The sequence below is a fragment of the Sinocyclocheilus grahami genome, unplaced genomic scaffold (assembly GCF_001515645.1).
Source record: "Sinocyclocheilus grahami isolate Dianchi unplaced genomic scaffold, SAMN03320097.WGS_v1.1 scaffold283.1, whole genome shotgun sequence".
NCBI classification, from domain to species: Eukaryota; Metazoa; Chordata; class Actinopteri; order Cypriniformes; family Cyprinidae; genus Sinocyclocheilus; species Sinocyclocheilus grahami.
Window position 1 is genome coordinate 1,515,528 of NW_015505462.1, and position 24,442 is coordinate 1,539,969.

The 24,442-nt window shown below is 36.3% G+C and overlaps 3 protein-coding genes across 3 annotated transcripts in view; 1 reads left to right on the top strand and 2 right to left on the bottom strand.

Annotated features, from left to right (window-relative positions):
- Nucleotides 1-1,310, bottom strand: part of LOC107600412 (uncharacterized) — a 12,908-nt gene extending 11,598 nt beyond the window's left edge. Inside the window, exons 1-2 of the mRNA XM_016292307.1 lie at nucleotides 992-1,310; nucleotides 748-905 (exon numbers count right to left, since the gene is read on the bottom strand). Of these exons, the coding sequence (XP_016147793.1) occupies nucleotides 748-905; nucleotides 992-1,117 (284 nt within the window). The 5' untranslated portion in view covers nucleotides 1,118-1,310. The remainder of the gene's footprint in view (nucleotides 1-747; nucleotides 906-991) is intronic.
- A 68-nt stretch (nucleotides 1,311-1,378) lies between these two features.
- Nucleotides 1,379-20,469, bottom strand: LOC107600413 (guanine nucleotide exchange factor DBS-like). The gene is made up of 26 exons (XM_016292308.1): nucleotides 20,426-20,469; nucleotides 19,756-20,110; nucleotides 13,008-13,091; nucleotides 11,308-11,422; nucleotides 11,142-11,232; nucleotides 9,766-9,879; nucleotides 9,570-9,686; nucleotides 8,889-9,038; nucleotides 8,654-8,778; nucleotides 7,841-7,955; nucleotides 7,619-7,738; nucleotides 7,269-7,460; nucleotides 6,883-7,074; nucleotides 6,430-6,574; nucleotides 6,282-6,346; nucleotides 6,036-6,115; nucleotides 5,865-5,931; nucleotides 5,475-5,590; nucleotides 5,234-5,303; nucleotides 5,024-5,116; nucleotides 4,399-4,491; nucleotides 3,768-3,893; nucleotides 3,432-3,653; nucleotides 2,878-2,970; nucleotides 2,653-2,753; nucleotides 1,379-1,448 (listed from the first exon to the last, which is right to left on the bottom strand). The coding sequence occupies exons 2-26, from the start codon at nucleotides 19,835-19,837 to the stop codon at nucleotides 1,379-1,381; spliced, it is 2,838 nt and encodes a 945-aa protein (XP_016147794.1). The 5' UTR covers nucleotides 19,838-20,110; nucleotides 20,426-20,469.
- LOC107600414 (uncharacterized) lies at nucleotides 20,221-24,413 on the top strand. The gene is made up of 8 exons (XM_016292309.1): nucleotides 20,221-20,509; nucleotides 20,695-20,943; nucleotides 21,342-21,461; nucleotides 21,828-22,214; nucleotides 22,483-22,597; nucleotides 22,784-22,931; nucleotides 23,021-23,108; nucleotides 24,402-24,413. The coding sequence occupies exons 3-8, from the start codon at nucleotides 21,399-21,401 to the stop codon at nucleotides 24,411-24,413; spliced, it is 813 nt and encodes a 270-aa protein (XP_016147795.1). The 5' UTR covers nucleotides 20,221-20,509; nucleotides 20,695-20,943; nucleotides 21,342-21,398.
- The last annotated feature ends 29 nt before the right edge of the window (nucleotides 24,414-24,442 follow it).

A 24,442-nucleotide genomic window follows, 5' to 3' on the forward strand; every position in this document is an offset into this window, starting at 1 on the left:
CATGCATCAGCGGTACGTCTGGTGCAAATAAGGTAAAGCTTAGGAGCAGAAAGAGCATCAATGGACTTTCCTGCAGGACAATCATCCCAAATTATACATCCACATCTGCTTAAGCTTGGTTCAGGGATCAGTCATAGAATGTTCTTGAGTGGACTGTTCAGTCTTCAGATTTAAATCTCATTGAAAATATTTGGTGGAATTTGACAAAAGCAGTGGCAATGTAAAAACCAAAGATTATCAGTGATCTGGAAGCTTTTTCAAGCGAAGAATGGGCCATTCTTATTGGAGGTAATAAAGAATAAAAGATTCTGCACAAAATGTGGCTTTTGGGGATTGAATAATTTTGTACACGAATGTTTAGAGCCAATTAGATTTTGTTTTCAATTTCCATCAACTTTATGTTCTCAGAATCACTCAAATGTGTTTGAATAAACTTTCTATAATAGTTTACTGATGCCTTTGTTGAATTGCTTTCATAAAATGTTGTTCTTGGCAGCAAAAAGTCTTGCAGGTCAAGGAGGTTGAATAATTATGATTGCAACTGTACATGTCCTGTACAGAATTTATACTTTCAGAATATTACACATTAAATACCCCTAATATTTCAATTATTTTACATTAGGCTACATAACACTTTGTTAACATCTATTGTAGATCATCATTAAAGTATTGTATATGGACACTGTGTTATGTAAAGCATTACACAAAGTTTTGAGAAAAAAATAACCAGTTAAAATGAATTATAACGTTTTAGAGGCAGTTAATGTGTGTTGTGCATATGCTGTAGCAATGATATTCACTAGTCTTTTTCCTCTCCGCTGCTCTTCTTTGACATCTTCCACAGCAAATCCAAACAGGTCGTCATAGGTGGGTGAATTCTTGCTGTAGATCCCTGATGCAAACAACTGAGGATAAAGTGCATTACACGTTTATATTATAAGACTAATGATACTACATTTCCGTAATGGGTGCAATATGAAAACTCGCTTACCAAACAGTTCTCATGTGCGGAGGTGCTCTCTTTGGATGAAAGAGGCCCGGTGGTTTCAGATTCGTCTGATTTCTCGCAAAGTACACAAATAATTTTATTCAGAGATTGAAATTGTTCCGGACCCATGTTGAACTCTGCTTGTTGACACTCAAAGGCGATTCACGTGTTCAATGCAATGTTTCTTTCAGTGGCATTAAGTTTCGTTTTCTTTTCATTGCGTAGAAGGCGGGTCATGTTGATCTTCATCTTGCATGCATAAAAACACTCTTGTTAACTACTCGAACTCCAGACAGATATCTCGATTATCTAAGGCAGTACATTCAATCAAATAGATATTTAAACTCAACCAAACTTCAAACTAAATCAATTTATATAAAAGCCAAATCCTTATCCTGTAATCACAAACGACTGTGATTGGTCCATCCTGACCGGCGCTGAGAAAAGTAACAGGTACCACCTAAAAGCAAGTCGTAATTCAACTGTAACTTTAACAACATTACATTAACTCGTACTTAAAGCCTTATCTGATATTCAAATAGTTGTAAATGTCATTCTGTATATTTGACCTGTTAAGTTTTATATATTAAAATTGGCAAAAGTCGTCAGTCAACTATGGCTTTATTTTTAAATGCACATATATATAAAACAATATTGATTTGTAAACATTTTACATACAAATGGCACAGGGTGATCACAGTCACTTTGAGAAACAACATCTGCATATATGATATGCTTGTTTTACACATCTGTCCTAGTTTCCAGCATTGTACAGTACACAATGTCACATGCTTTCACATTGGAGATCACAGGACTTGACAACAGACATGCCATATCCCAGTATGGACATAATACTGTGACAGAGATAACTACTTAGTTTTAAGGGATATGAAACATGTATCACAGCATACTACGAGACAGTGAGTAAAGAGTTGGTTCGGGTGTCAGTGTCTCTGTGAAATGCATTATTTTGGTGCATTCGGAATGAATCAGAATCAGAATGAGCTTTATTGCCAGGTATGTTTACACATACGAGGAATTTGTTTTCGTGACAGAAGCTTCCACAGTGTAACAGAATGACAGTGACAGAACAAAAAACACAGAAAAAAAATAAATTAGGAATAAAAATATATTTTAGGACCACTAACTAAATATATTCTAAGACCACACTCTTAAAAATAAAGCTTCTTGCAAAGAACTCTCTAAACAACAGTAATTTCCCACTCTATACAGTTCTTTGGAGAGTCAAAAAGCTCTTGAAATTACATTATAGGGTTGTCAGTTGGTATAAGATAGTTTCTTCTAGATTTAAAAGGATAAAAAGGTCCTGTAAAATCCTTTTTGGCACTAACGTTTTGTTTTTGGATGGTTAGTATGACCCCTGCTGGTAAATGTTTGGTTCTAAAAAGCATTTTTCTTAACAGCCATTTAAAATTAGCTGCATGTTCCGACAAAAAAAAAACTGCATTTTGCCATTGAGATGAAAGTGAATACTAATGGACAGCTTTCTTCGTGTATTCTAAACCTCTTTGGTTCTACCAGGAACCTTTATTTTTAAGAGTATGCAAAACTTCAAAGTTAATGGTTTATCATCTTTTTAAGTGGGAGAACTTGCACAATTGGTGGCTGACTAAATACTTTTTTGCCCCACTGTATTTACAAACCAACGTAAAACCAGGTCCATACCTCTACAGGCCTCCAGCTGTCCTGTTAGAAGTTTCTGGATTTCTGTTACCCAGATGGTCTTAACCTCCTCAGACACGGCCTACATGACAATATATATCACAAAGTCGCATATAAACCCAAGATATCTGGTCAGTGCAGACTTAACACATGTAACAGTCTTCTTAATAGAAATTTGAACTCAAGACACACACTGTTGTGCTCACCTGTACTGTGTAGACCTCATCCCTTGATCTGGACCAGATCTCAAACTTCTTGCTGTCCCCTTTAGCATGCTCTGTTATTCCAATAGCAGCCATCTAACAAAGACAGAACAGAGATTATCAGGTAAACAGGCTATTGTTTCCTTTCAAAATAAAATTTAGCAGAATGAACACTCAAAATGCTCTTTTTTGTGACCATACTCATTTAAATATGCAAATTAGACATGCACAAATTTTAATTATAGATTCCACATTATTTTAATTTAAACATTTAAGTTTGTGCATGTTATAAAATGTGCTTCTTGATTAATAAAAATATTTAAAAAAATTAAATGTGGAATAAAATGCTAATGACCCATAAAAAAATATGAAATGTCACATTTGCCAACCTTTTGAAGATGCTAACTAGTGCAAATTTGACTATATTTTCCTCAGCATGGGAAGAATGCCATGCTTAACAGAACATAACAGAAAAGAGGTGATTTATCAATATGAGCTCAACATCATTTTGTGAAATTTGTAGCTATTATTACACTGTATGTTGAAGACACACTTACGCTGAGCTCCTGCTTGAAGCTATATGAGGGCGCTTTCTCGTATCCCTCTCCGCTCTCCTCTCGCCTCTTGCAGAAGAGCAGACCTTTCTCGTGCAGGAAGAGGTGTCTCTGCATGGGCTTAAACCTGGCAAGCTCCATGACCTTCACGTGACCTCTCTTATGCTCCGCCCACACACTGAATGACCCTTGCATCAGCAGGCGACCCAGGAATCCAAGGTTACCCTGGATGGAATCAATGATCATTGCTTGGATTGACGTGGAATAAAGAGGAGTGACAGAAAACATTAATGAACAGTAATGGGTAAGATGAGAGTAGTGTGTGCATATGTGTTTTACCTCATATCCTGTGATGGCGATGAGGTGCATTGAGTCATTTACAGCCTTCAGGATACCCAGTATGGAGGAAAGAGCTGCCTGCAGCTCCACTGAGCCCTCACAGCCTTTACTGTACTTAATCATCTCCTAAAACACACAAACACATGCATTGAAAAATCTTGTTATCCATTATATGACACCTTTAAAGTCACAATGAAATGGAGGTAATGACAGATCTTTTCTTCTATGTTGTGACGTACATCTGAGTGAAACAGATTATTGAAATAGAAAAAAAATTAGGTCAGGGACTTGGTTCTATCCATTGATTTTTGACTGGATGAAGAAAGATATGAATGAGAGTTTGCAGTCGATTGAACGAAAGAGGGGGAGGTTTAAGAAGGATAAATGTTTGGAGATGCGTCACCATAGAGAAGACTCTGTTTTCATCAGAAGATTTAAAACTAATTTTTAAAAATGAAATTTATACATGGACAAATCATTCACAATAAGATCAACAACATGCATTTAGAAAATAGAGGACATTTTCAATTCATGCTGAATTTAAGATGCATTTCAACATTTATCCCATATTCAAATGCCTAAAACAAACACTTCAGGTATGAGATCTCCATACACACACATAATGCAGTACCTTCAGCAGGAGTTGGTATTTAGTGATCCTCTGCACAGGCTTCAGTAAGTATGAGTCCAGTCCTAGTTTGTGCTCTAGTTTCTTCTGACACTCCTGATGGCACAAACACAATTTGGTAAAGTTGCTCAAACTACATTCTGTCACAGAGAGGGCCTGATGTCATCAACAGATTGTGGTTAGTGTATATGTGTTTCTGTGTGTGTTTCAACTGAAAAAACATGTACTGTGTTATGCACAGTATTTATTGCATGTTAAATATTATTTATAACAAAAGCATGGAAAACACTGTATTCACTAATATTTTTATTTAGCATTTTTAATACAATCTTGTAAAAAAACTCTTTTGATAGTGCAATCAAATAAGTGAAGAAGAAGATGTTAAAAATCACATTACTTCTGGATTATTTTTCACCCTGGAAATGGAAGGTAAAGCGGAGCAAATTACTTTGTGGTATACAGTATTTTACACAGTGTACTCCACAAGTAAACCTTTGGGCAAATTTAGCTGGTCATTCAAATATTAAATTCATACAGAACATTGTAAATGTGCACTGTATATGCACTACATAGTGCTAAGAGAGTATTAGTATTATGGTAGTATAATGTTAGATATGTATGTGTGTACCTGGAAAAAGGCGCAGTCTGAGCACTGCCTCCAGAGGCTCTCAGAACGAGGCTTGTTGTGACAGTATTTCTCATAAATCTGCAGCTCCCCCATCTAAACAACCACAATGACCAAAAGATATGAGGATCACTGTGGAAAAATTAACTCCCAAAAGTTCTTCATGATAGTTTACTTCTGGTTTTGTTTTCTTGCTAGTTATATAAAACTCACCCAGTCCAGAAAGCAGCGGCCCACAAGCTCAGGACAGTCAGTGTAAGTTTCCAGCTCTTTGAGGAATATTCTGAGAAGATACATGGGTTCAGATGAATCTTGAATCGTTTATTTGATCTGATTTATTTTATTACTCTCAAAATAATTTCAGAAAGGAAAGTAAGATCTGGCGTACTAAGATCTGGTAAAGTTTTTTAAAGTTATTATACTACAGACCTGAACACCACTAGATGGTGCTTACCTTTTGTGGAAATTATAAATTTCTTGCATGTTCCCAAATAACACATCCTTCTTGTTCTGCAAGGCAGCAGGGATGAGAGGAGTCATGGAGGGGTTGTCTATCTCAGCAGCATATCCCTACAGCACACAACACATTTAATGAAGGCATCTCATGGCAAACAGGATTTTCATGGCTCTTTTAAAATCAAGAATTTGATGTAGACTTGCTCTAACATTAACAAGACAAATCCACCTCCCAAATCCAAGTGGACTTTATGGGCCAAAGACTGCTACAAAAGTGTAGGATATGCCCTACATATTTCACAGTATGTCCACCTACATAATAAAATTAAGTTGTTTCTTGATTGAAGCTGATTTTCATTTATGAAAAAACTGACAGTTTTTCACTCACCTGCAAAACACACATAAGCTCTTCCACATATGCTCTCTCTGTTTCCAGTAACTCATTCATTACATGCCTGTGAACAAACACACACACAATGAAGCTCAGTTAATGACTACACTACATGGGGTCTAGTAAGGCACATATGTTCCCCTCTTTCCGCTTTGACCCAGGACTAACCTGCGCAGCACAGCCAGGGTTTCCTCCTCCTCAGATACAGAAGGATTGCGACTGCTCCCGTCAACTTGATCAGAGTTTACCTACACAAAGAGATTCATTACTGAGTAATAGTCAAGTCACTTAACTTACACAGTGTTCACTATAACAGAGAGAGATATATATAACTTGCTTATACAGAGAAAGTGATATAAAATGATTAAAAAGAAAGGACATACACTGAAGTCATTGTAGATGAATTAGACATACTTTTTTACAGGACACCCTGCTGTCTGAGTCTTCACGAATACAGATGTTCTCATGCTCCCTGTGAGCTGAAAGAGAGAAATAAACCAATCACCTCCATTTTACACTTAAAAAGATAGACAGACAGACAGATAGATAGATAGATAGATACCAGGAGATGAGAGTGACTCTGGTCGTGGGGCCACAGGCTGGATGGGGCGTGTTTGTTTGGCTGCTAGTTTCTTCAGACTAACCCTCCTCCTCTCAAACATCTCCTGTAATGATGCTTTCTTCTCAAATGCACACTTCACCTTCTCCTGTACCATTACACATTATACAATATAACACAATATAATACATTATACACTATTACACATTTTTAAAAACACAAATAAAGAAATTGACCAATTAGAATAAAGTATTCTGGGAAGCTGTATAATAAACATATTTTTAAAAATGTCTTTATTTATTTTAAATATATATTGATTTAATAAATAAAAATAACTGGCAAAATATATTTTTCCCCCATTTCATTTTGTGCTAAAAAAATAAACTGAAAAAAAAAAGAATCAAATCTGAATTATAAGTGAATTGCAGCCATTGTTATGATTTCATATTACCATACCCTGAGCTCATTGTTCAGTATGTTCTCATATTCCAGCCAAACTGTGCTAATCTCCCACTGCTGTTTCTCATTGGCTGTCTCCAGGTAACACTCCAGCTCTGACAGTGCTGACTCCGCCCCTTCTTGTGACTGGCACTTGTCAAGAGGCTGTGACGCTAGCATGTAAATCCCATCATCACACCATTTACACACCTGAAAGAGAAAAAGAACAGAATGGAACTGTGCTGGAAACTGATTTGCATACACAGTACGTATGAAAGAGTGGTATTTATGTCTGTCTGAAAATTTACATGTAACTGTGTAACTATGCAAATAATGAATATGTTAGTGGAATGAATATAATCAAACATAAATATAAATGTACATGTGTATGTATTTCTAGTCACCATTTCCAATCTTTTATATAGCTCCATAGCCTGTGTCAGCATGGTCCTCTTGTCTTTGAGCCTTTGGGTGAGATTCTCTCTCACTCTCTGTAGCTCACTGCATTTTACTGCAACACTGTCATCAACATTCTGAGAGCTGTCAATCAAACTTTGGCCCTCGGCAATCACAGACCTCACTCTGTCCAGCACTTCCTGCAGAGAAAGAAGTGTGTTAACAAGAGAGGAGGTACAATGGTTATTGGAAGCTTTCATATGAATTAGACTGACTCATTCATGCATATATGTGTGTGAATGCATGTTTGCGACTGTAAGCATAACACGTTAAGATTATTCAATGGGCGGAGACTCACACAGGCCTTCTTCTCATGATTGGTCAGCTCTTGAAGGAGGTGTTCTGTTTGGGCAGGGCTTATTCCAACGTCTGAGAAAGCATTCATTGTGGGTGTTGTTTGCTCCAGCTCTGTTTGCAACTACAAGACAGTAGCAAATGCAAACAGAGTGCAAATATCATTAGTGAATCTTATGATTAGCAATAATAAGAATAAGCATGAATGTCTTTAAAAATGCAAGACCTGTTGAAAGTTGTGCTCAAACTGGCAGAGTTTAAAACATAGATCCAGTTTATTTTGATGCTGAATCCAGAACTCATCAAACGCTGTAGAGCTCTCATTCAACTGGGATAACAGCCTGCAAGTTAGCAAGGAACAAAAGAGAGAAATATAAATTAACAGGAAATAACTGAGAGTACATACATTACACAAAACAAATATTATAAAATGAAATTAAATAGTGTGTAAACTACCAGAATTGTTATTGTTAGCTAAAATTTTTAAAACCTTATTTGAAATAAAGCTAAAATAAAATAAAATGAAAATATTCAATTAAAAACAAATAAAAATGAGTAATGTAGCTTTGGCAACTAACTGAAATAAGTTTAGGTTGAAGTACAAAAATAACTAATACTAAAACTGAAATAAAAAAATAATTAAGGCTATACAGAAATATATGTATATAAACAAAAACTTAAACTAAAATTAAAAATGAAATAAAATATACAAATAAAAGCTAATTAAAAAAATTAATGAAAACGACAATAGCATATACATAATACTAAATTAAATGCAGCCTTGAAGTGTAAAAGCATTCATTTGTGCTATCCAAATCTCTAAAGCATGAGGTAATGGTGAGATATAAGCATGAAGACGTGTGAGGAGGCAATGCCCCCACGTCACTGGCTAACCACTCTGCCAATGTAATAATACCTAGCCAATATGTTTGCAACCATTCTGCAAATCCTCCCAAGAAGAAGAAACTTCTGCAACACTGCAAAGAAACTTCAAGTGGGAACTGAGAGGATTCCTACTAAGAAAGACTGACAGACTTACCTGTGCACTGTAGCAAGGTTCTCCAGTTGATCAGGGTTTAGACTGCTGTCCGGATCTCTGCGGACCGGTTCCCTGATGTGCTCCAAGAGTTTTCGTCCTTGGCTTAGAGCTCCTGCCATCTCTTCCTAAAGAGAAAACAATGAAACGTAGAATAGTTTTGTTAGCACCAAAATGAATGTGTGAGGTGGCACATATTGAGTGCTTTAATGCTTTAAAGAGTTTTTTTTATAAATACTTTGAAACGGTCTTTTCTGCTGGTTTGTGCAGTGAGCAGATTGCTGGCTGTTAGGAGGTTGCTAGGGAGCTCGGTTTCTGCCAACTCCCTGCCAAACACTTGCAGTCTCTCAGCCATCCTCTTCACTAATGCAGCAAAGCTTTCAAGATCCTACCGGCAAAATTATCATCATTAGGAAATGATCATTTCACATATGATGTATATTATTGGTTTAACTTGTTTTGTTTCGTATATACAATGAGGTTTTGAATGTGCACTTAATAATCTTTCTCTAATTAAAACATTGCACATAAAATGTATTTGAATAACTTTTAAAATATGTTTCATGTACACTGTCTGAAATGCCATCAAGTCTTATAAGTAGCCTAATAAAAGATGTTTTACTGTATATGAAGCAGGTCTCATGGTGGCCTCTATGAAATGCTGAATATTACTAATATAATGAATATTATTTCACTTTATCCCCCCCGATTATTGGCCACTTTGACTTACAAAATAAACAAGTCACGACTGACAAATTCTGCATTTCTACATATGAATTGGTGATGCAAAACAATTAGCTTTTATGTGATGATGCATTCAATCCACTAGGCATCAGTATAAGTCCAGGACAACTGTCATAATGTAAAATAAACAAAAGAAACTAGTGAGTGCACCTTTCAGGTGTGTATTTGCTCTTACTGTGCGATGAGAGATCCAGGTCTCGTGGCAGTAGTATTGAGAGCCACCCAGTTCTTGTGTCAGCTGACTCCGCTCAATATAAGAGTGCAGATCAGCCAGTGAGCTTAGCATCATAACCTTTAATACAAACACAGGCTTCATTATTTACAATGACATGCCACTCACTAACATTACAAAACCCATTCAGGTTACTTACCGGTACTTTAAAGTCATCTCTGTGGAGTTTGAAGAACACTTCAGACAACGTTCGCTGCAGGATAGCACTGGGTCTCAACACCAGAACAAGCCGAAGATTAGCTGGAAACCAGCCCTACACACAAACACAAAAAAGCACTCAAATTCATATTATTCCACATTCAATATATTAAAGACATATTTTAACATATATTACAGACAAAAGCTATCCAGATGTGTATCCGCAAAAAGACTATTGAAGGAATAGTTTACCCAAAAAAGAAAGTTTGCTGAAAATGTACATTCTGTTCTCAGATGTAAATGGATGCTTGATCTGAGCACATTTCTCTCTTGATTCACACAAGATGACTTTTTCACTGGAGAAAGCAATATTACGGATAGAGGACTTGTATTCAAGTTGGAAACAATGGTTTGAAGTTAAAAATGTCTTTAAGATAGATTTGTTTATTACAAACACGCAGCTTTAAAGGGTCATGAAACCGTGTTTGTGTTTGTGTTGCACATCATAGAAGACAATGTTAGCATCCGATAATTTTAACTGTTGGAAAAAACGGGTTAATTTTAAGCTTTTTGGCGCCATTTTCATCTTCCGGTTTTAAATTCTACATTGTGTTGACATCACAATTTGTGACGTGGCAATGGACTATAGTACATCGATGATGCGTCTGTGTCTATTAAATTATTCATGAGACTGCGTGTTCTTATCCTAAGATGCTTCGCTTAATTATTCACAACAGCATGTGTTGATTTGCTATGACAGACGTTTCAGACTGAGAGAAACGTTCATGGATCGGAGGAGAGTGTGTTTTAGTTTTGTAATAAGAGTTCGGCACAAACACGATTCATTCACTTAGTGAGTGTAACCGTGACACAACCCGTCAAAATGATTATATAAACGCCGCAGATAAGCCTTAAAAGTTACCAGAGGTACAACAGCGCATATATGTTTTCGATGGAGCGTGCAAATGGCTGTGCATTTATTTGCGTTTTTAATTCGATGGGAGCGAAATGAAACGGTCTGAACCCGAAGCTGTGTGTGTTGTCTGTCTCCCCTCTTCCCCCTCCGCTCGCAGCGCACCACGCCCACTTTTTTTAGCATTTTTTAAAACTGTAGTGAGAACTAACCAGTGCTGAAACGGGGGGTTTCATGACCCTTTAATTGCGTGGATTATTATATTTTTAGCAGCTGTTTTGACTCTCATTCTCGCGGCACCCATCCACTGCAGAGGATTCATTGGTGAGCAAGTGATGTAATGCTAAATTTCTCCAAATCTGTTCCGATGAAGGCTAAGTACATTTTCAGCAAATTTTTATTTTTGGGTGAACTATGCCTTCAAAAACAGTATTTGTGTGCGTTCATATTGGAGTCAGACTCACTGAGATACGCAGTAATGTTCCCTTTAAACACGTCCATCGATCTCTACGCCTGTCAATCACTACGATGAAGCCCACACCCGCTGCACTCAGACTGGTAAAGACACACACGTGTTACTGCTGTCAGCATGTATGACATTCTAACATGTGTGCTAATGTGTGTATTTACCTGGGAATACTTGTCAGGTAGGTAAGAACATTACGAAACTCTTGGTCTTGAATTTCACAAAACGAAGGGAACTCTGGAAAGATAATGATAGGGCTTCCATCCTGTCCTCTTCCCCCTAAAACAGACAGACAGAAATATGAAGAATCAAAGAATCAAACCTACTCCTCTCATCTATTCAACAGGCAAACAGCAGGGGGCAATAAATACCAGAAACCATGCTGTCTTCTGTGTTGGCATAAATTAGCACACAGGCAAGCCAATGAAAACCTGCTCTCACCATCTGTATGCTGTGTCACAGTCTCCATATTGTGTGCTACTGCTACCCAACAACAGTTGTTTGAGAGTGCTGTGACAACCAAACTCCAACATAATCTCAGATCAGCTTGTAAGTGTTCTTATCATCAGTTTGGCAGCTAGTGTCAAGAAATAGGCTTGTGGCACCACTGACAATTATCAAAACATGTACAAACAAGAACAGAAAAAGGTACCATCCCTAAACCTTAACTACACATCACTACCTGCTGTGCAAAACCATAATAATGCTAGGCGCTGCAGAGGGTAAGACATATTAGTGTTGTCAGTATTCCCTCAGGACAGAAACTATGATTATACCAATGTATAAAGTGAGATTCAAAAATATCACTCCATTCTTCCTATCTATTCTCTCCTTCAAATCAGGATGAAGATACAAGGGGATGTTTAGGTGGTAAGACGGTGATGATGGAATGGAGAGAGTAAGAGAGAAAGCCACTGGGTAAAGATCCCCATGTGACAAAAATATAAATTTGGCATGCCTTCTTCTCCCTGTCTCCATGACAACAGGACAGAGATTGTACATGCATCGTTTACTTTACAGTTTAACAGGAACAACCTAACATTAAAAACAACACTTATTCAGATAAATACCTTAAAGTTGCAGTGTTTGTACATGCCCATATGTGACAAACAGTTTCTAACCCCAGAACATCTTTTTCCTTTCCCTTGCATTTTACATTCATACATGCTCAGAGAAATTATCTAACCATCTATTTCAGACAGAAGCAGGAAATTATGGATGGTAAAATTTGACTAACAAATCACATAGTCTTTCACGTTCATGCGCACTAGCGTTTATAACTTGTTACATGTTACAAAAACGCACACCTTTTTGTGCTCTTATTGAAGAACTCTTTTAAAGTGCAATATATTTTACATTAAACATTTTGATTTCTCTCATTGAGATGAAGGAAAGACAAGAGTTTTAGTACAATATACTAGAAATGTGCTGTGTGTGTAAAATCCCTCTTGGCATAGCTCCTATTATAATTTAGTCTATAAGGAATATGATAAGAAAATTAGTTTGTATTGAAATCTCTTAACTGCAGATTTTAGTACGTTGGCAACTGTGAGCACCTTGTTGAGATCTGATCCAAAACTCTAAAGGAGAAATATATCCAAGAATTAAGAAGCATAAGCAAAAGTCTCCATCTGCTTTCTAAGAGACAAAATTGAGATATAATTGCAGAGATCTAAAGAGGTCTCTTTTTTCCTCTCTGGGTCCTTACAGAGTGTTCTTATTGAGTCCTCTTTAAAAAGTCAAACTCACATCCCTCCAAGTGGACCAAGTGTGAAAACACCCTCTGAAACAATAATGTTGGTCCCTGGATAATATTTCCGTTTTACGGATAAAGAAATGCAAATATAATGTAAAGAATATTTACCAGATAGGAATGCAAACTGTCTCTTGAGCTCAGTGATGATGTCAGCAGCGACGAGAGGACTAGACTCCTTCTGCATGATCTCATCTGAAACAAACACACTAACATCATGTCTACAGTCATAATAACATTATACATTATAGGATGATATAACAAGAGTGTTCAAGTTCTCAGTGTAACCTGGGTAATACAATGATCCTGCAATGCATCACCCATTAAACTCATAAGCTTAACACTTTTCTGCAAATCTCATGCAGTGTCTTTCTTGCACAACATCAAATAACAAAACCAAAAAACAGCACTTATTTTTGTTACTTCACCATAAGATGAAATGAACCACAGGTGAAGAAGTTAACCACAGGTGAGAAGACCCTACACACACTAATATATTACTGGCTGTCTTGAGAGTATTGTGTCTTTGGCTGGTGTATGTTACCACCACCTGAGGGAGGAAAATCTTGCCCAAAGCAGTTCCCATGCTCCGGTCAATAGCAAAAGACATGTTTAGAAAGAAAAGAGTAGGTGATTTCCTATCTATCTCAAACAAATCCACCCCTGGATACAGAGCTATAAAGTGCAGACAACTAATAATCCTAATGCATACCCACCCTTCTATTATACATCATATTATATAGCCTCTTTTTTTAACTGCAAGATTAAGAATTGTATTTTTTAACCAACACACCAATCAGATATTATAAGTGGTACTTCAAAGTGAATGACAAAAGAGGCCTGAAAAGAGGTAGAATATATCCAATGCCTTCTTTTGTTCTTCTAAAATAAGAGCGTGTCGTCCCATTGGAGTCAGATTCACACCCTTAGGATGTTCACACACATTGGACAGAACATCATCCGTCACATTTTAAATGGCTTTTACGGTAGCGCTCACCTGTGATGCATCACTCCCCCACCTCCTAATGCTGCCCAGCTTTTATACACACCGACATTTCATTTATTTATTTTTTTACTATTACAGTTACGTAATGAATCATTTCTCTCTCCACCCCTCTATTCTAATCTATTGTATTTAGTTTAGCAGAATGGAGTAAAGTAACAATAGTGCAAATTGAGTATTAAGTACCATTAAATATAATTAAACTATTTAAAATAATTGTACATTTAAAAAAAAATAATAATAAATAAAAAAGTTAATCATATTATTAAATAATTAATAAAGTATTTTTTAAAAAATTTAAAATTAAAATAGATCTTACTTCGGAGCCAGTGGCAACATCTGGAAAAGTGGTAATATTTCTCAACCTCTGCTAGAGGAATACACATAGTTTTCCCTTTGTTCTGTACATCCATCCCTCTGTTTTTCTGATTCCTCTTCCACTTGTTTTCTACTATCTTACTAACTCTTGTAACCATAAGCAGCGATCTCAGAATGAGCTACCTGAGACAGGTGCACAAGTCAATTCAATGACTTCCTGTTTCTCTCTCTCTTTTTCTCTCTCTCTCTCTCTCCTCATTTCCAACCTTCACACAGACTTCCTGGAATGGACTGGTCCCCTGACGCACATACACAGGTTCCCTTCACCTGCTACATTTTAATAACTGATAACAATGATGGGTCACTGACTGTAAAGAACTGTACTTCCTTTGTTTCCACTCTCTCTACGCCTGTCTGTGTCGGCACAATCACCCCAAAAAGAGTCTGCTGCCCCCCAGGAGCCCCTTCCCCCATCACACTGGTGGATGAATGAAACCCTGTGTGTGTGTGTGTGTTTTGGTTTCTCTCTGGTATAAGAGGAATCTGAGTGCGATCTGATCTTACTGAGGAGGGAAAGATAAGAGCTGAATTCAGACCAAGTCACTCATCCATTCAAACCAACAGATAACATTTAAAAGAAGAGTCAGTCTTTTTAGTCTGGTAAATCTCTCTAGTTCCCTCTCTTTCTTTCAGACACACATACAAATGTAAATACACACTTTTCCTTTGGAGTAATAGTCAATAGTCAAACTAAAGTTCAGACGAAAAAACAAAAACAATAAGCACATTGTCTCGGGCCATTTTGAAAATCTGGGATTTAAAATGATGATTTAATGTTTCAGGATATTGAAAAATGTAAATGAAAAAAAATTACAAAATTAATAAGAAAAGATTTTTCTTCAAGATTTGGGACTTTCTATAGGTCACTGTGAAAATAAGCAAATTTGTGACACTAAGTAACAAAGCTGAATTTTCAGGAGCCTTTACTCCAGTCTTCAGTGTCACATGATCCTTTACAAATCATTTTAATATGCTGAGCAGTTAATATTTTTGTGGAAACTGGGATAGTTTTTTTTTTTTTTTTAGGATTCTTTGATTAATATAAACTTAAAAAGAAAAGCATTTATTTTAAATAGAAATATTTTGTAATTTCATAAATGTCTAAATTTAATGTGTGCTTGTGTACTCATTGTGTACTCATGTGTACTCACTGGAAAAATATGACTGACCCCAAACTTTTGAAAAGTATGTTCAGTGGAGTTGAAAAAAAGCGGTAACACTTTACAATAAGGTTCCATTAGTTAATTTTAGTTAATGTATTACAGTATTTATTCATCTTTGTTAATGTTATTTAATGAAAATACAGTTGTTCATTATTAGTTCATGTTAATTCACAGTGCATTAACTAATGTTAACAAGTACAACTTTTGATTTTAATCCATTAATAAATGTTGAAATTAACATTAAGACTAATAAATGCTGTAGAAGTGTTGTTCATTCTTAGTTCATGTTAACTAAAGTAGTTAACTAATGTTAACCTTCTTGTAAAGTGTTACCAAAAAAGTCCACTATAGTGAAAATTATTTTATTTTGTGCTTTTCTAATTTAATGGAGTTTTTTGTTGTTGTTGTTTTTATTACAAATCATTTACTGGCAAAAAACAAAACAAAACATGAATTCCACAGGTTTGAGTAAAACCATGATCACGTTCTCCAGTATGATTTGAGAAGGACCCAAAGAGCATCTTGAGCTTCAAGAACAACATCTTACAAACTGTACAAAGGAGTTCATGATTAAGGAATACATTACTTTTTAAAATATATTAAAACAGAAAACAGTTATTTTAAATGGTAATAATATTTCACAATATTATTTGCTTCTACTGTATTTTTGATCTAATAAATCCAGTTTTCAGAACACAAGAAAATGAAAAAAAAAATATATATATATTTTGAACAGTATTCTACAGTACAATCATCTAAAGACCTTTTGAACATAAAATGCTGAATTTTTGACAGTGTTCGCATGCTTTCACTTACTCTGTCCTTGTACCAGCGGGACCAGAGGAAGCTGTCCACGATCATTGTCTTGTTTGGGACGCCTTTTCCTGGATTTCCTCAGCATAACTTTCCTATTTATTGTCATCTGATACCTGGCCTCACACTGTTCCTTTAGCTACGCTTTACGATACTACATGCTACTGAACTCAAACAATTAACTGCCATTGCTACAGCATTAACTGCTAAACTCCAATCCAGAACAACATGGAAAACAACATACGTGCTTACCTAAAGTCAGTGTACTAACTACTGCAGCAAGCCGTGCTGCTCCTGTGGAAAACTGTGTTTTATGGTATCTGTTTTTGTACTCAGCAGTAACTCTGCCAAACACACAGACACTTTGGTCAAGACACCCCCAGCATGAATCTCACTGGAGGGTTTTTAGGAAATCTCTTTCAGCCTTCAGGCTTTTGAAAATGAGTGCAAGTACAAAAGTATGTTTAGGCACAGACTTATTATAGTCAAGGGAGTTTTGTATGTCACTGAGAAATATCTTTCACATGTTCTTTTACGGTAATATTCCACTGTTAGAGGATGAGACATTCATTTGGGAATTCCTACTGTATTATATTTAATACATTTTTAAGGCCTCAAGGTTAACACCATGTTAAAACTGCTAAAAAAATATTTTGCACACAATCTGCTACATACCTTCTGTCATCTGATTGATAATTCATACTTTGATTCATACTTAGCAAGTAAAAGGTATTTTAGTTTCTTCAAGATTTGGGACTTTCTATAGGTCACTGTGAAAATAAGCAAATTTGTGACACTAAGTAACAAAGCTGAATTTTCAGCAGCCTTTACTCCAGTCTTCAGTGTCACATGATCCTTTACAAATCATTTTAATATGCTGAGCAGTTAATATTTTTGTGGAAACTGGGATAGTTTTTTTTTTTTTTTTAGGATTCTTTGATTAATATAAACTTAAAAAGAAAAGCATTTATTTTAAATAGAAATATTTTGTAATTTCATAAATGTCTAAATTTAATGTGTGCTTGTGTACTCATTGTGTACTCATGTGTACTCACTGGAAAAATATGACTGACCCCAAACTTTTGAAAAGTATGTTCAGTGGAGTTGAAAAAAAGCGGTAACACTTTACAATAAGGTTCCATTAGTTAATTTTAGTTAATGTATTACAGTATTTATTCATCTTTGTTAATGTTATTTAATGAAAATACAGTTGTTCATTATTAGTTCATGTTAATTCACAGTGCATTAACTAATGTTAACAAGTACAACTTTTGATTTTAATCCATTAATAAATGTTGAAATTAACATTAAGACTAATAAATGCTGTAGAAGTGTTGTTCATTCTTAGTTCATGTTAACTAAAGTAGTTAACTAATGTTAACCTTCTTGTAAAGTGTTACCAAAAAAGTCCACTATAGTGAAAATTATTTTATTTTGTGCTTTTCTAATTTAATGGAGTTTTTTGTTGTTGTTGTTTTTATTACAAATCATTTACTGGCAAAAAACAAAACAAAACATGAATTCCACAGGTTTGAGTAAAACCATGATCACGTTCTCCAGTATGATTTGAGAAGGACCCAAAGAGCATCTTGAGCTTCAAGAACAACATCTTACAAACTGTACAAAGGAGTTCATGATTAAGGAATACATTACTTTTTAAAATATATTAAAACAGAAAACAGTTATTTTAAATGGTAATAATATTTCACAATATTATTTGCTTCTACTGTATTTTTGATCTAATAAATCCAGTTTTCAGAACACAAGAAAATGAAAAAAATATATATATATTTTGAACAGTATTCTACAGTACAATCATCTAAAGACCTTTTGAACATAAAATGCTGAATTTTTGACAGTGTTCGCATGCTTTCACTTACTCTGTCCTTGTACCAGCGGGACCAGAGGAAGCTGTCCACGATCATTGTCTTGTTTGGGACGCCTTTTCCTGGATTTCCTCAGCATAACTTTCCTATTTATTGTCATCTGATACCTGGCCTCACACTGTTCCTTTAGCTACGCTTTACGATACTACATGCTACTGAACTCAAACAATTAACTGCCATTGCTACAGCATTAACTGCTAAACTCCAATCCAGAACAGCTAGTTAAACAACATACGTGCTTACCTAAAGTCAGTGTACTAACTACTGCAGCAAGCCGTGCTGCTCCTGTGGAAAACTGTGTTTTATGGTATCTGTTTTTGTACTCAGCAGTAACTCTGCCAAACACACAGACACTTTGGTCAAGACACCCCCAGCATGAATCTCACTGGAGGGTTTTTAGGAAATCTCTTTCAGCCTTCAGGCTTTTGAAAATGAGTGCAAGTACAAAAGTATGTTTAGGCACAGACTTATTATAGTCAAGGCAGTTTTGTATGTCACTGAGAAATATCTTTCACATGTTCTTTTACGGTAATATTCCACTGTTAGAGGATGAGACATTCATTTGGGAATTCCTACTGTATCATATTTAATACATTTTTAAGGCCTCAAGGTTAACACCATGTTAAAACTGCTAAAAAAATCTTTTGCACACAATCTGCTACATGCCTTCTGTCATCTGATTGATAATTCATACTTTGATTCATACTTAGCAAGTAAAAGGTATTTTAGTATAATTGTAAAAATGTCCACATTCAGATTGTGGCACACTTGAATTTTTGCTGTGAAATCATTAATTATTTTTATTAAAAAGAATATTTATATTGCTATTAATATTTTAAGAGAACATTTACTGGATTAAAGCAACTCGACTGTATTTGATTATTCATAAATCATTTTTTTAGAAAAATCTTGTTAAAATGTATCAAATATACAGTTACTGACTTTTTTGTAAATCTCTCAGTCATCGTTGTATTGCATTATATGTATTATGCATATATTTCATATTTATATGCATATGAATTCAAGGTCTGTTATACTGTTATAAAAATCTCACATTACAAACGATCAGAATGCCATCTTATGTTTTGGCCAAATAAAAATAAAATCACCAAATTGCATATTTTTGCTCAGCTTGGACCTCTGAAAAAAACTGAGGCGTTTTTTCCTCGAGTGTGAGATCCATATTCTCACTAGATCATACTATACGGGCCATAAAAGCCTGATGTATCAAATATGATACAAAATCTAAAACATATATGCAAACTTTTTTAGATTTTCTTCTACATTTTATCTAAAGGTTCAATAAACTGTTCCATAAAAAAATATATATTTTTCTGACTATCAGGCTTTACAGTGACAATATTTAAATAAAACAATATCACACAAGCAAAATGCTATTGTTCTAAATATCAGCTTGGCTATGATTTGGCCGATACTTTGCCCATAAAATGACCAAAATTTATTGCCACATATAAGATTATGCTGTACTCATTCAAAAGGTGTATAATCCTTACCACCGGAAAGCATTATTGAAGCTTTCAACATTAAAATGCATTTAAACAGAACCAAGCACCTGTGCTGAGTGACAAGCATAGATAGTCATTTACAGTCCTTACCAATGCTGTGAGCGACATTGCTCAATCTGCGCTGTAGCTCTTGCATGACCGCCTTCTCTGTCTGCATCCAGATCATCGCCATCCTTCACTCCAGAGGTAAGGAGGACGGATAGAGTGGACGTTATGGGAGGAATATCACCCTCTGCCCTTCAGTGATGGGCAATTCAGCATCAGCATCACAGAGAGAGACGGGGGAGGGGCTCTCTGATGACACCTACAGAGTCAGACAGTCCAAGAATATAACCAGTGGCCCTCACACGCATGTGCACACAGAATGGCATGACATGCTGCTCCGGTTAGGATTTTGGCGCCATCACCAGGACTGTTTCTGCTATTACGGCACACCACAACGCTCCTGGAAGCAAGGGGGCAAGATTGACAAAAGGAAATGACAGATTGTGATTGATTTTCTTGCCAAACAGAGCAAGACCACATTGGACAGAACATTTAGGATTCAACGATGAAAACGTTTCAGTTACAACAAATAAACAGAGATGAAGATTATTCAGACAAACTTAATGTTTGAAACGGATATATTTGCATTTGTTAGTAGCCTATATACAATCTGCTGTAGGTTCTAAGTGAACATTCTTCATGAACGTAATCTGTATATAGCCTACAATATAACACGCTTTTAATATTTTCTGAGAGAAATACTTGTGGTTCTCACCTGTGCATCTCGTTGCTATGTTGTTATGGCTTGAATGCATCCTTCAACTCTATGGATGTATTTATCGTCCACCTTGCGAAAATTGTAAGTCCAGTTAGATGATCATTGCTCACTGAGGTCACATAACTAAGTTTAATACTTTGTGTTGTGTTTCGCTGGTACAGAATTGAGTAGGCCTAAATGCGGCATTGGATGTTTATAAATATTAATCTTCTTCCGTTTGCCTCATGAATATTAATCAATCCTGTATTTGCTTTGTTATTTCAAAGCTCATTAATAATAATATAAAAGCCTTCACCACACCTGTGGGATTCGTAAATGAAGTCCTTGGCAAACACGACGGAGAGGAGGAGCATAGGACAACGTTTCTGACTACAACTCCCATCATGCACCGGTGTTTTCATTCGTCACAGTCTCGCGGGCTATGCTTTGTTATGGCGGCGTCGTTCGAAACTCATCAAAGTTCAGACGCCAACTGCTGAAATATTTAAATACCCGAGTCAGCAACCCAAACCAAGGTATGACTTATTCATTCACAGGTCTTCATCTAAATAACTCCGAATATAAAAGATGAGATTGCACCGAAATCTGGCATTATATTTGAAAATCTTGCTGTGTTTTTAAACTCTTGTTAAATATTTGCCGGACAGATTCAAGGTGTTAAAACTGTGCCGCTCAAGTTACCCAGGCAGGATTTTGCTCTTCACTGGCAGTATAAGTTACTAGATTTATAGACGTAGCCAGTGTGTCATTTCAGTTTAATGATATTCACCGGTTTAAATGAATGTCAGTTGCAGCTGCTTCAGAGGTAACTTACTGACAGACAGACATTGTTTGCTTGAGTGTGAAAAAGAGCGCTTATTTGATTACAGAATGGGATAAAGGAAAGTTACTTGTGCTTTTAATGTTATTGCAGTAACAGCGCATCTCTAACGATTGGTCCAGTGCAGTTGAATGTCCGCGAATCAACTCGATGCTCCTGGCACAAGACTGTAGGACCAGTTATTCAGTGCTACACTTGGATGGCAACTTTAATGTATGTTTATTGTTTATACATAAAACTTTTACTTTAAATATAAAGTTACCCAGTATATTAACAAATGTGTTGTAGTCAATGTTAAAATTAAAATGATGTTAAAAGTGAAAGTTTCATGGAGTAAGATGCCTCACCCATTTAACTGCACATTATATGGTGGGGTAATCTTAAGTACGTTTAAATATTCTAAAAATTCAACCTTTTCCTTAATAGTATATTAAAATGTGAATAGTGTACAGCAAAATCCCTAGATGACATTTAAAAGGTGGCACAGTTGACCTCGCTCCCCTCTACACAAAGCAATGAAGTACTGTAATCTGTCTGAATAACACCACACAACGCAGTTAATATGACCTTCCTGTTTAGGGTTTGAGCCAGGTCAACATCATGATGTCATCTCCAGCTGGACTCCAGCAAGGGCAGTTTAACTTCCTTTCCCAGAGGATGCCGGACAGCTCCCGCGCTGGGGTGATATTACACGGGTCCCCGGGAGAAGCGGGTTCCGGGTCCGTCCGGAGCAGCGGCAGTCTGGTGGTTCAGGATCCAGACGACTCTTTCAGCTGTCAGTTTGCCCCACTGCCCCTCTCCCTGAGCAGCAGCTGTGCCAGCGTGGACGTGTGCAGCCCGAGTGGAGGTGGCAAGACACTCAGGGAAACTGAGCTGTTTGATGCATCTTTAAACCGTGAGATGCAAAGTATCCAAGATGTTTTAAGAAACACACGGGATCTCCCATTAATAGCTAAGCTTGAACAGGTGCCCCCCTGGTTAATATGATTTTTTTTTTTTTAATGATCTTACTTTGTTTGTTTTTGTCTGCTTGTTATTTTCTTCTTGGGTTAGTTTCATCTGTCAGATATAGAGATGTTTTATTATGAAATCATTATGGTATTTTACTCTTTTTCACAATTATATACATTTTGATTTCTTATTAAGAATGTGTTTCTTTATTGTTGAATTTTAAGCAACAGTTATTCAAATGTTTAGTGTTGTTAGAGGTTTAATGGCTTATTTATTTGTCCAGCTGAAGCAAATGCAACATCGCATGCAAGAGCAGCTAAAAGCGCACCAGCAGGAACAGCTGCTTAGACTACAACATGAACCACAAAGACTTGTGGGAAAAGCACAGAATACTGCAGGTATGTGATTTAGGATACATGTGTCATTCAACTGTACACTAAGAGCTTTTATTTAGAACATGGTGTTAAAGCATTTAATTACACTTTAAATATATATAAGACTGGGTGGGCTAAACGTCATGTCATATGGTTGAAAACCATTAAGACAGGTTGAGATTTGAGAGTCTTTCCCCATATGTGCTCTAGAGACCACTGGGTGGAACCAGGAACAAAGTGTGGTGGAGTTGAACACTGGAAATGAAGACAGTGATCATGATTATCAAGAATCAATTCAGTCCACAATTGAAGATCAAACTATGTACAGAAAAGAGTGTGACTCAGAGCCACAAGACAGGTAAACTTCAAAACTGTAAGATTGAATACAATGCAATGGACAACTGCAGTGTGTCAGTCTGGTTAAAGTGTTAAGTGTGTCAGTTTTAGACCTATCAAATCGGGGTTTGGTGGGAGAACATTTGAGGAAATCCTGGAAGAGCAGCTCAAGATGGAAGACCAGAAACTGATGGGCAAGGTCAGTTATAGAACACGAGGTTACTAAGGCCATGTCCACACGTACACGGGTATTTTTATAAATGGAGTTTTTCCTACTTCCATTTTTAAAAAAAATCTCCATCCAAATGAAAACGCAAACGCATGCTATGAAGCACTGTCAAGAGCATGCCAAACCAACAGGTGGCGATATAATCTCAACCATAAAGCCATGTTGGCCAATCAGAAGCCTGAAAAATTTTCCAGTAGGCGGAGATAACAGCACAGGCTCCGACATCACAAGCCAAAAACTCCGGTTTCGCAGTCTACATGATTAACACTGCAACCGGAGTTTTTGAAAATCTTCACCCTGGCAGACGTTTTCAAAAATGTTCGGTTTCAGTAACCTGGTGCTGCGTTTGCATGTGGACAAATGGCCAAACCGCTTAGAAAAAGCTGCGGTTTTAAAAATAACCGTGTTCGTATGGACAGGGCCTAAGTGTACAAACCTTAGCGGACATATGAATTAATGTTTTTCATGTTGAGAATGACGTATCCAGCAGAAGACTGGAGAGAAAATGTCAATGATTTTAGGAATAAGTACGGAAGTTTTAAGAGGCCATGGATTATTAATATTTTTCTTTCTTGTTTTCTCGTGATCACGACTTAATTTTCTCATTCTCTCGACATAACGAAAGTGGTTTTCTTGTGATCTCAACATAACGAAAGTTTTTTTTCTCGTCATCACGACTTAATATTTTCTTTATTGTGCTGACTAATGTCATGTGCGTTACAAGCTTCTGTTTGAAAAGATTGTTTTGCCTATGTGTGTATTTGTTTGTGTGTGTGTGTGTTTTCCACAAAGAAATGTAGAAAATACAAAAGATTACAACACTAGAACATAGTACAACTCATAGCCCTCACCTCAATGTGTTATAATAAAGTCACCTGACATATTAAAGTCACACCATTTTTATTCTACTTTCAGGGATGGCAGTAAGGTGATCCAGTTTAACACAGGTCAGCGAGAGATCCACACTGCAGATTTCAAAAGACGGGAATATCCAGATGGTACGGTTAAAACCGTTTACTCAGATGGACGGCAAGAGACACAATACCCTACAGGACGAGTACGGTTAAAAGACGCACAGGGTCATGTCATTATGAACACTAAGGCTTGAAAGACCCAAAATATTGTTTTATTTTAAAGGAAAGGAAAACAAATGGACTTGAATGAAGTTGAGTGAAGGAATGTCTGTTTTGTGTAAATGTGTCAAATATTTATTTGGAGAGTAATTTCTGTAAAAAATAAATGTTTGTATGTTGTGTTTAACAGAGTTATGCATGACAAGGTAATAGTTTTAAATGGTAATTTTA